A 12,312-nucleotide genomic window follows, 5' to 3' on the forward strand; every position below is an offset into this window, starting at 1 on the left:
CAGCATTTAATTAAGACACAAATACTAAGGTGGGGAGGAAAGGATGGGCTTTCAGAAGGAGGTTGGTATAGGCTGAATCAATCTAGGTGGCTTTCAGGAGAATTATGCTTGGGGTCTTGAAGGGGGTGTTGTGTCCTCATGAGGTAGCCTCAGGACTAGCCCTCAGCCTTCAGCAGACATAGTGCAGGAAAAGCCAGAACCTAATGACTGCGAAGCTCACCCTAGCCTTGTGTTCCTCAACCCTGGGGAGCAGTACATTCTGGCCTCTGGGGTGGTCTGCTGAAGGGTACTTGTGCTTACCTTTCTTTCTTTTCTTCCTTTTCTCAAGGGAGTCTGGTGCCCTCCTGCACCTGTCCTGGGTTTCCCTGACATGTAACAGAGCCCCATCCCTTCCCTGGGCCTGGCACAGAGAGAGGAGCTGCTGTCTGTGTACTGTGGTGACTGGCAGAGAGGCCCACATGATTTGTCTGCCTTTGTTCTGGAAGAAAATAAGAGCCTCTGGGAGACCTTAACCATCCAAAAGGAGGGAATCCTGGCAGGCATCCCTGGATCCTGGCCAGGGCTGTAAATATGCAATCTAGGGATAGGGATGAACTTGCCATGAACTTGTTAGAGGCCCCCAAAAAGATTCTGCCTAAGGGGGAAGGTTTCTATGTCAGTTTCAGCCTTGAGCTGAACTTTAGGCACACTAGACCTCCCTGGGGCTCAGGAAGTGAAGAGATCACTACCTGTTCTTCTTCAGCCAGCACGTGGGTATATTTTGAGAAAATAACTCAAGCATCAGCTCTGATCGGCAGTGGCTGCCTGTCTAGAGGATCCTGAGACCCTAGCTGGAGTTGGAGGGACACAGTGCTATAACTGATTAGCCACGCCTGCCCTCTGTCCTGGATGTGCTGTGAAGGAGGAGTGAAAGCCTTTAGATACTCAGTGGCATGGGAATGCATGTCAGTACATTTGGGACACCCCATGCTCTTCCAGGTATGAAGACCAAGTGGCCAACAGTGACTCATGGCCTTATCAGCTGGCCACCTGACCACCTGGATACTCTTCCAGCAACTGGCTTCCTGAAGTTTCCTGTGTCCTTCAGTTGAGATGAGGCCTGAGCTAGGCTTGAATGCCACCCTTCCCACCCTACCTTGTCATCACCGACCCATATTCACTCCCGAGGGTCACAGTGCTGGGGGGATTCTGCTGCCTCTTGCCCAAGGCTGGCTGTGGACAGGCTTGCACAGAGTCAGGTGCATCCAGGAATAGGCACTGCTTTCAGAGGACCTGATGCAGCTCAGGGAGGGGCTGGGCCATTGACTGCTAGGGAAAAGCCTTACTTTTTTTCTCATTATGGTAAAAAAACACATAATGTAAAATTTACCAACTTAACCATTTTTAAGGATGCAGTTCAGTAGTGTTAAGTGTATTCAGGTTGTTGTGACACAGATCTCCAGAACATTTTAATCTTGCAAATCTGATCTCCATCCTAGATCCTGGAAACCACCATTGTAGTTTCTGTCTCTGAACTCGACTACTATTTACTTGAGTACCTCATATAAGTAGAATTATGTAAGTGGAATCAGGGTTTTTGTGCCTAGCTTATTTCACTTAGCATAATGTCCTTGAGGTTTATCTAGTAATAGCATGTAACAGGATTTCCTTCTTTAAGGCTGAATAATTTTCCACTGTATGGATATTACACATTTTGTGTATCCATTCACCTGTTGATGGACAGGGTATATGAATATGGGTATATGAATATCTCTTTGGAACTTAAGAAGTAGGACTGCTGGGTCGTATGGTAGTTTTATTTCTAAATTTTTGAGGAACCATCATCCTGTTGTCCACAGTAGCTGCACCATCTTGGGTCTCACTTTGCGACCCTCTGAGTTTTCCCCCATTTGTGGAAACTCAGCACTTTTGTGAGGTATCAATGTCTCTGTTTGACAGAAGAGGCAGCTGATGCTGACCTTGTTCCAAAGTCATCCAGCAACATGGTCTAGAGCTAGGACTGGAAAGGAGGCTGCCTGGCTACCTCCTGAGACTTAGTTCATGCCAGACCTTCACTCCCTCACCCCCTCACCCCCACCTCAACACACATAGACCCTGGCAGTGGGGTTGTGAAGAACAGTCAGAGAAGGGGCAACTCTGAGAAGGAGGGTCCAAAGCCCTGAGGGTCATGGCTCCCGGGTTCAGGATCCTTCCTTCTGAATGTTGTCAGGGCTCAGAGGGCCTTCCTGACCTCCAGCTGGGCTCCCGAACCCCAATGCCACAAGGTCTGGGTAATGAAAATGGATAAAGTGGGCCCTGTGGCATCACCAGGGTGCAGCAGGGTCTGTGGGGAAGTGCAGCTGCTTCTCAGCTCTGCCAATGTGCCCAGCTCAGCCAGGCCTATTTGTTCAAGAGAAATGAGAAGTCTAGTCTCTACGAGCAGTTACCTGATTTTAATAAAATATGTCTGACTTGGGGCTTCCAGTGTGATATTTGACTTGCTTCACCCTTTCTTCATTTAATTGAAAGGGAAACTGAGACCTAGAGAGGGTGGGAAGAGCCCAGGTCTCCTGCCTCCAGGCCATAGTGCTCCTGGGGCAGAAGCAGGTTTCCAAGGACTTCAGAGGCAGCTGGTGCCCACCATCCAACACAGGTTACATCAGCCTTCCTTGGACACTCATCCATTGGAATTCTGAGAGCAGATGGTATCTTCTCACTGAATCCAACCTCTCTCAGGTGTCCTGTCTGTGCAGAGGTAGTCAGGGTATCTAGAGAGGCTGGGGTTGGGATGTTGTTGTTCCAAACACAGTCTACCTTACTATTACAACAACCCGAAGGACCCTTTTTATGGATGAGAAAACTGAAGCCAACAGGCCATGATCATTGAGTAGTAGCAGCAGGCCTTTGAGCCCAGGTCTGTGGTGACTCAAAAGTCCTTGCTTTTAAGGCCATATTTTATCTCTGCTCCAGGATCTCCATCCACGTGCAGGAAACAGACACCCCTGGGGAGCTGCTTGTGACACGAGGGGGCAGCCTCAGACACACACCCCCTGAGGAGGCTCCAGCAGCTGCCTATCCAAGTGAACAGGACCCACCTGGGCCCAACCCCCAGACCCCTGCAACCAAGTCAGAAAAACAGATCCCAAAAGGAGCCGGCAAGATTTCTCTGCTGCGGAAGCAGAGCAGCAATGAGGGAGCAAAGGCAGAGGAGAAGCAGGGACCTGGGGCTGAGTCCACCATGGGACCAAGAGGGGCCAGGAGGAACACGGGAGACCATGCTGGAGCCCCGGGCCGGCATCAGGACAAAGTCCCAGGGACAGAACACCCTGAGCCTGGAAAGGACTGCACAGCCGGAGGTGTGGGCAGAGCTGAAGCAGGAAGTAGGACCCCCCTGGGGGCCGAGGCTGGCAGTGTGGTTCTGGGTAAGTGAGCCCATTGCTGTGTGCCCAGTAAGTGGGTTTGGTGGGCCTGCACCCAGGGGGCCTTTCTGCAGCTTCTAGGATGAGGGAATGTGGGTCTGGGTGGGGCATGTGGGGTCCAAGACTTGGAATATCCTGCCAGTAACTGCTGGGGCTAAAGAGCAAGGCCTGGAGATGCAGCAGGCTGGATTTGGAATGACTGTAGCAGCTGGGGAGCCGTGTGACTCAACAGGGTGGATTTCTCCAAGCCACCAGCCCAGCTGAGCTCTCCACCCTTGGTGTCATACTAGATTGAGCCACAAAAGGCTCCTGTTAAAAAGAACTTCTATTAACTAGTGGACCCAATATCAGCCACCGTGCCCAGTGGTGAGTACTCATCCTGGGGCATGGAAGGGTGTGGTAGGCTCCCAGTGGTGGTGGGAAGCATCCTTATGTTCATGTGACCGAAATGCCCTCAACTCTTCCAGCATTAGGGTCCTACCTCCTTGGTCTGATCCCTCATCTCATGTGGCAGCAGGAAGGCCACACTTTGCTGGTTTCCTGCCCTGGAATTTCTGGAAGTCCCTGAGGAAGGGCTACAGGTCATCTGGGGCCTCTTGCCACTTCTGGGCTCTACAGTTGCCCTGTCATAGTGACATTTCTAGTTGCTTCCTCTCTACCTGTACAACTTGGTACAAATGTGTACAAGGGATTCCTTTAATTCTTGAAACACAGCTGAAGGCAAGCAGAGACTCCAGAATCTTTTCTGAGGCTTGGGTTGGTGATAAAGCCAATGTGAACTCAGGTCTGTCCGTGTGCCAAGATACACGCATTTGTGCTGGTGTTTACTCCCACAGGCCTGCTGAGTGGGGATAAATGGAAACACAGGAGTGGTCATGGAACGTGCTCAGGGCCACAGAGTCAGTGCTGACAGAACCAGGATCTAACCCTGACTGGCTCCAGAACCATGCATGCAAACCTCATGGCTCTACAGCCACTCTGAACAAAAGGCACTTAGTGTGCAGCAAAAACTGCAGACCAATTCTAGATTTGGAATCCTTGTGACACACACTCAGAATCTAGGCTTCCCAGCTTTTCTTAGGGTCCCAGAAAAACAGCAGCTGCAGCAATAACAGCCCATACATATTACTGTTGTGGTCCCCAGCCCAGGGTTTGCCTTTGCAGATGCAAAAAAAGAATGAGCAATATTCTCTCAAGGCAAATTCAAAATTCTACTCTGGGGAGCAAAGGGCTGCTTTTACTAAGATAAACTAAGCTGTATTTGCACTGCACCGGGTGTACGGTTTCAGAGGTATGAGAGTTGTGGGTGGAACACTCTGAGTGAACCATGTCAAGCCCAGACAAAATTTCAACCCAGGCCACTGACTTCCCACCACAGTCTTTAATGCACAAACCAACTTAAGTCATTGTGTATGCTGTTCTGTTTCATTCCTTTACTTAATTTCATGCAACGTTTCTAAATTCCTATTACCTCTGACGGACAAGATTTTTAAAAAACTCTCAGACACTTTTATCTTTCTAAGTGCTGGTGTCCCGTTTCCCCCTTCATACCTCAGATACCACCAACCCACCCCCAGGAGCCCACCTGCTACAGGCTACATCACAGGCTACTTGCCCGGTCAGGAAATCAGAGGGTGCAAGCAGAGGAAGGGTGGGTGTTGGTCTCCAGCTGCCTCCCTGTCACACCATCCTTGCTGATGTCCACAGTCCTGCCTAGACCTTCAAACATAGTCCCATCATTAAACTCTCGATTACCCCATTCAGGTGTGCTTTCTGTTTCCTGCTGGCTATACTGATCCACCCTGGATCCGCTCTTAATTTCAATGAGCACACTGGATGTAACTTCAGTCTTTCAAAGAGCACTGTTGTAAGTGATGAGAGACCTGGGTTTGAATCCTATCTGTCACTGACTCACTGTGTGATCTTGGGCCAGTACCTCACATCTCTGAGACTCAGCTTGCTCCTCTGCTGAATAGGTGACTCCAATGAGGTGTTCCTTGAGAAGGGCGAAGGGCTTGTCTCCAATGACTTAGGAGGCTCACAAGCTGTTGTCTCCCAAACAGATGACAGTCCGGCCCCACCAGCCCCTTTTGAACACCGGGTAGTGAGTGTCAAGGAGACCTCGACATCAGCAGTTTACACAGTGTGCCAGCATGACGTCTTGGGAGGGTAGGTGGGCTTTCACCTTGATGAGGGGGTGGGAGCAAGAGGGTTGGGGGCAGAGACACTTGGAGACCTGAGCTGACATGTTGTTGGATGCTTCTCAGGAAGGGGTTGACCAGGAGCCAAGGCCAGGAATGGGATATATACCACACAGTGTACCAGTAAATGGATAGTCCTTAGAGAATGGGTAAAGAGAATACCCCTAGAGTGCAGGAGAGCCCACATGGTGTGAGATGAAGTATAGGGTGCAGGAGGCCCACACAGTATGGGCATGGGAACCATGCACTAGAGTTGGTAGGGCAGTCTGAGTGGTGTGGAATGAGGGTGATAGTCCCCAGGGTATAGATAGATACTTTATGAGAGGGCGAAGAAGATCTTCTGTAAGTTTCGGTTTAACCAATGTGGTGTTGGGGTGATGAATATAGTACCTCTGGGGTGCAGGGCAATTCCATGGTGATTATGGACAGAGGGCAGGACTAGAAACCCCAGGGTGCAGGACGGCCCACTATGTATGGAGTGAGCCTCTTGGGGCATCAGCCTGATTGTGTTTCTGCAGGGGCCGGTTTGGCCAGGTCCACAGGTGCACGGAGAAGTCCACAGGCCTCTCGCTGGCAGCCAAGATCATCAAAGTGAAGAGCGCCAAGGACCGGGTGGGGCATCTGCCCTGGGCCAGCTGGTGCCTTGGGCCAAGTTCAGGGCTCCTATAGTTCCTTACTGATCTCCCTGGCCCTACACTGCCCCAGGCCCCTGCATGCTTATCAGGAACACTGCCACCTTCCCTGCCTCTTTTCCATGACTCCCACACTCTGCTCAGCACATCACCTCACCTTTGGGCAGCAGGGTCCCTCTGGGCTTCCAGGCTTCCTTCTTGGGCTCAGGTTTCCTATCTGTGGAACAGTTGGGTCTGTTGTAAGAACCTGGTTTGGGTGCTGAGTTGGAAACCTGATATGAGAGTTTGAAAGGAGGAAACAGGGTGGGCATGCAACTTGGGTGGGCATGTGTCTTGGGAGGCATAGCCAGCTCATCTTCCTGACCCATTTCTTGGAAACTCCTTTCCCATCTGACTCTGCAAGGAGGATGTGAAGAATGAGGTCTACATCATGAACCAGCTCAGCCACGTGAACCTGATTCAGCTCTATGATGCCTTTGAGAGCAAGAACAGCTTTACCCTCGTCATGGAGTAGTGAGTAACCCAGGACCTGGATCACTAGCTTCTCTGTGGGCCCAGACTCAGAGCTAGGGCTTGGAGTCGTGGTTCTAGGCAAAGCTCTCCCTTTCCCCTCCCCTTTCTGGGACATCTAGGAAATATCATCACCTCCAGTATGGAGCATGGAGGACAAAGCTATTTGTCATAAATCAACAGTAAACCTAACTGACCTGTAGATGTATGTCGGTTTAGCATACACGGTTTGTAATAATTTTGATTTAGGTGTTAACAATTGGAAATTGGGAAATTTCACATTAAAACCCAGATGTCTTGCTTTTCTTACAAATGTGGACGATCTAGTAATGTTGGACTGCATTTCAGCTAGAACTGGTGTGCTGGAGCTCCTACTTGCTGATTCTGTAGACAGGGCAGCCAGTCTTCCATTTGACACAGTCCCCACCACTCCCAACCACCCTTGAAGCTGAGGCCAGGGCCTCAGAGGCCATTTATTTTTGTGCTTGTGTTGTTATTTTCCTTCTGGTAGGGTTTGTTATGTCATGTCATGTCATGTCATGTCATGTCATGTCATTTCATGTCTCTACCAAGAGGGAAAAAATAACACTGTAGGCAAATGAGTTTATAATCTTGGCACAGAGTATCCAGAGTGAGACTGGATTATCAACATTGAAGACAATCCCAGACTTCCCTTTGGCCCATCAATTCCTTTTTATCACTTGCACTCTGAGCTGGGAACGGGCCAGAACAAAGATCTCTATAAAAACCCCAGATGGCAGTGGCACCCTCAGGCTTACATGAGTTGGCCTCTTTTGACCCTTGGTGATAAGAGTGGACAAGTCCTCTGGGAGCCTTGCTCAGGCCAGTGCCTGCCTCTCTTTGCCCTGGCAGTGTGGATGGAGGTGAACTCTTTGACCGGATCACAGAGGAGAAGTACCAGCTGACTGAACTGGATGTGATCTTGTTCACCAAGCAGATCTGCGAGGGTGTGCATTACCTCCATCAGCACTATATCCTGCACTTGGACCTCAAGGTCAGGCTCCACCTGGGCAAAGGGTGGGTGGGCCCCCAGGCTCCTGAGCTTCTGCTGCTTTCTTACCTTAAATAACTCTATCAACAGATCATCCTGGCTTCCATTCCTGGCTCTCTGCCATTTCCTAGTTCTGGAGTAAATGATTCATGCTTCCTCTCTGAACCTCAGTTCTCCCATCTGTAAAATGTGGATAATTGTAACTCTTTAAGTGTTATTTGAAGATTAAGTGATACAGTGACCTTCTTTTCTTTAAAAACATCTTTAGAGAGAGGCAAAGCAAGAAAAAATGATTAACTATACAGAAGAAAATGATGGTTACCAGACGGGAGATGGGTGGGGGATGGGTTAGATGGGGGATGAGGATTAAGGAGGGCACTTTTGATGGGTACCAAATGTTGTATGAAGTATTGAATCACTAAATTGTACACCTAAAACTAATCTTATACTGTATGTTGCCTAACTGAGGTTTAAATAAAAACTTAAAAACATTTAAGATTAGTTTTTTAAAAATTAAAATAGGAACATATGCTGTGGTAACAAATATAGACAGTATAGAAATGTATAAAATACACAGTAAAAGTTCTTCCTATCCAGTGTCCATGCTAAGAGGTCTTCTCTATTAGCACAAGTATATACAAAAGTGATCACGCTATATACATCCTGTTTTTAAACTTACCTTTTTTTTTAGTTAACAGTACATTGTAGACATCTTTTCTCATTCTCTTTAATGGGCTATGTGATATTCCAATGAGTGAATGTGTTACACTCTTTTTTGTCTACTAGGAGCATCCTAGGAATGTCATGCCTGGCTGGTGGTAAGCACTTGATACATGGTGGCCATTTCTGTGGTTTCTTACTCTGCTGGGCCAACAGGAGGGTGTTTCTCTACCACTCCTTTCAGGAATTTCAGTGGCTCCCCACAGAAGGTGGGAAGTAGGTTGGCCAGAACTTTGTAGGTACACATGGCTTCTTCTGACCATCTTTTCTGATTGACACCAGCCTGTAAAGTTGGATTGCTTAGAAAAAATGATGGAGGGGCACCTGGGTGGCTCAGTCGGTTAAGCGTCCGACTTCAGCTCAGGTCATGATTTCACGGTTGGTGGGTTTGAGCCCCACGTCGGGTTCTGTGCTGACAGCTAGCTCAGAGCCTGGAGCCTGCTTCAGATTCTGTATCTCCCTCTCTCTCTGACCCTCCCCTGCTCACGCTGTCTCTCTCTCTCAGAAATAAATAAAACATTTTTAAAAAAATTTTTTAAATGATGGAGATAGTAGGAATTGACCTTTGGGTTCCTGGATCACTACAGCTAATTTCAGGGCATCTGGATTAGCTGCTTTGTGAGATTGGCAGTTGGGGGAAGCTCAGGCTTCTGCTCTGTGGTTCTGGGTCAAAGACCTGCCTTTGGGGCAACCCCTATGTCTCTGCAACAGGAGCTGATCATTGCAAAGGCCCAGCCAAGAGCAGGGCTTGTGTTGGTTCAGTCCCTACCTGGCCATAAGATCTTGCATAAGTTCCTTGATCGTATTGATTGATCTTGCATAAGCTCTTCAGTTGCAAAATGGGGAATAATAGTATCTTCCTCTTAGGAGTGTTGTATGGATTAAAGCCCCAGAGATGCTGTCTGATACGATAACCATAAGCTCACATGTGGCTATTAAACACTTGGAATGTGGCTAGTGTGACTGAGGAACTGAACTTTAAATTTAATTATTTTTAATTCATTTAAATTAAAAAAACTGGCACTTAGTTTAGTCATTAGTGAACTTTTAAGTATATTTGAGATGACATCACTATGTGAATTTACTTTTCACCTATAAGTTTCATGAAATCTCAATACTATTAATTCATGAAATCTAAATATCAAAATTATTTCTGATGAAAATTTAGTATCTGAATTGAAATGTGCTGTAAACATAAAAATCCACACTAGATTTCTAAGTCTTAATATGAAAAAACAATGGAAAATAGCTCAGCAATATTTTTCATATTGATAACCTATTTAAATGACAAAATATTGGACATATTGGGTTAAATAAGATATATTATTGAAGTTAAGTTTTAGAAAATATTTTAAGATGAATGAAAATAAGAACACAACATACTAGAACTAGAACATATTAGGATGCATCCAAACCAGGAGGAAATTTGTAGCTACAAACACTGGTATTAAATAAGAAGAAATATCTCAAATCAATAATTTAACATCCCACCTTAAGAAACTAAAAAAAGAAGAGCAAGTTAAACTCGAAGCAAGCAGAAGAAAGGAAATAATAAAGATTAGAGCAGAAATGAATGAAACAGAGAATAGATAGAGAAAATCAGAAGCACCTGATGGCTCAGTCATTTAAGCATCCAACTCTTGATTTTGGCTCAGATCCTGATCTCAGAGTTAGTGAGATAGAACCCAGCATTGGGCTCCATGCTGACAGGGTGAAGCCTGCTTGGGATTCTCACTCTCCTTCTCTCTGCTTCTACCCTGCTTACATGCTCATTCTCTCTCTCTCAAAAACAGTAAATAAACAACAACAACAACAAACCAATAGAGAAAAATCAATGAAACCAAAACATGGCTCTTTGAAAAGATCAATAAGCAAAAGATCGTCAAATCTTTAGCTATATTGGCCAAGACAAAAGGAGAAAATACTCAAATTACTAAAATCAGGATTGAAAGAGGAGACATCACTACTAGCTGTAGTGATGGAAATTGTAGAAAGAAAAAAGGATTCTAAAGGAATAATGTCAAAAATTGTATGCCAACAAGTTAGATAATTTAGATAAAATGAACAAATCCTAGGAAGACACAAACTACTGAAAACTGAAAAAAGTTAAAATCTGAATCAACCTGTAACAAGTAAAGAGTTGGAGTTAATATCAAAAACCATCCACAAAGAAGAGCATAGGCCCAGGTGGCTTCATTGGTGAATTCTACCAATTTAAAGAAGATCTAACTTATGTGTTTTTTCAATGTTTATTTACTTATTTAAAAAATTTTTTGTTTAGGCAGAGAAGGACAAATATCATATGTTTGCACGTATAGGAGGATTAGGAGGAACTTGACGGAGGAACAAGGGGGAGAAGAAGGGCGGAAATGGTGGGGGAAAGGGAGAGAGGCAAACCATGAGAGACTCTTGAATGCTGACAAAAACTGAGGACTGATGGATGTGGGGGGGAGGGGGGGATGGGCATGGAGGAGGGCACTTTGGGGATGAGCACTGAGTGTTATGTAGAAACTAATTTGACAATAAACTATTTGTAAAAAAAAATAAAATAAAATTTTTTTTTGTTTTATTTGAGACAGAGAGAGACAGAGCACGAGTGGGGGAGGGCCAGAAAGGGAGGGAGACACAGAATCTGAAGCAGGCTCTAGGCACAGAGCCCAATTTGGGGCTCAAACTCATAAACTGTGAGATCATGACCTGAGCTAAAGTCAGACACTTAACAGATTGAGCCACCCAGGCATGCCTGAAGAAGATCTAATTTAAAGAAGAATTACTATCAGTTCTTCACAAACTCTTCCAATAAAAATAGAAGATAAGGGAACACTTGCTAACTCATTTTATGAGGTGAGTCTCATCTTGATACCAAATTGGACAAAGATGTCACACACACAAAAATACTACAGACCTATATCCCTTATGAATATAGATGCAAAAACCTCAATAATATATTAGCAAACTGAATACAACAACATATAAAAAGGATTATACACATGACAAAGTGGGATTTATCCTAAGAATGCAAAGTTGGCTTAACATGAAAGTAATCAATGTAATATGCCATATCAATAGAATATAGGACAAAATCACATGATCATTACATAGATGTAGAAAAAGACTTGAAAAAATCAAATAACTTTTCATGATGAAAACACTAAATGAACTAGGTATAGAAGGGAACTTTCTCAGCTTGATAAAGGCCATCTATGGAAAACCCACAGCTAACATTATACTTAATGGTAAAAGGTTGAATGCTTTCCCCTTAAGATCAGAAACAAGACAAGGATATCTGCTCTTGCGCTGCTATTAAACATTGTATTTGAGGCTCTTACCAGTACAATTAGGCAAGAAAGGAAGTAGAGAGTATCCTGATTGGAAAGGCAGAAGTAAAACGGTCTCTATTCACAGATGACATGATTTTGCATACAGAAAATCCTAAGAAGGGTGGAGGGAAACTATTAGAACAAATATGCAGGTTCAGCAGAGTTAAAGGAAATAAGACAAATGTATAAATATCAATTGTATTTCTATATACTAGCAATCAACAATCTGTGATTAAAATTAAGAAAATGATTCCATTTACAATATCATAGTCCTCCCCTTATCCCTGGTTTCATTTTTTGTGGTTTTAGTCACCTGTGGTTGACCACAGTTCAGAAGCAGATGATTCTCCTTCTGACATACAGTTAGAAAGTCAATAGTTGCCTAACACTATATCACAATGCCTATGTCATTCACCTCACTTCTTGTCATCACATAGGCATTTTATCGTCTCATTTCATTCCAAGAAGGCTGAGTACAGTGCAATAATATATTTTGAGGGGGGGGCACATTCACATAAC

The 12,312-nt window shown here is 45.4% G+C and overlaps 1 protein-coding gene across 2 annotated transcripts in view; it reads left to right on the plus strand.

Moving 5' to 3' along the window:
- The window catches only part of MYLK3 (myosin light chain kinase 3), a 42,977-nt gene that overhangs the window by 17,094 nt on the left and 13,571 nt on the right, over positions 1-12,312 (plus strand). Inside the window, exons 4-8 of one of the 2 annotated variants that reach the window (XM_039241826.1) lie at positions 2,950-3,401; positions 5,462-5,567; positions 6,118-6,211; positions 6,635-6,744; positions 7,615-7,756. In XM_039241826.1, the coding sequence (XP_039097757.1) occupies positions 2,950-3,401; positions 5,462-5,567; positions 6,118-6,211; positions 6,635-6,744; positions 7,615-7,756 (904 nt within the window). The remainder of the gene's footprint in view (positions 1-2,949; positions 3,402-5,461; positions 5,568-6,117; positions 6,212-6,634; positions 6,745-7,614; positions 7,757-12,312) is intronic. The other variant, XM_039241836.1, reaches the window with a different exon arrangement.

Source organism: Hyaena hyaena, unplaced genomic scaffold (assembly GCF_003009895.1).
Source record: "Hyaena hyaena isolate Hyena2069 unplaced genomic scaffold, ASM300989v1 scaffold_7, whole genome shotgun sequence".
In the NCBI taxonomy this organism is placed as follows: domain Eukaryota; kingdom Metazoa; phylum Chordata; class Mammalia; order Carnivora; family Hyaenidae; genus Hyaena; species Hyaena hyaena.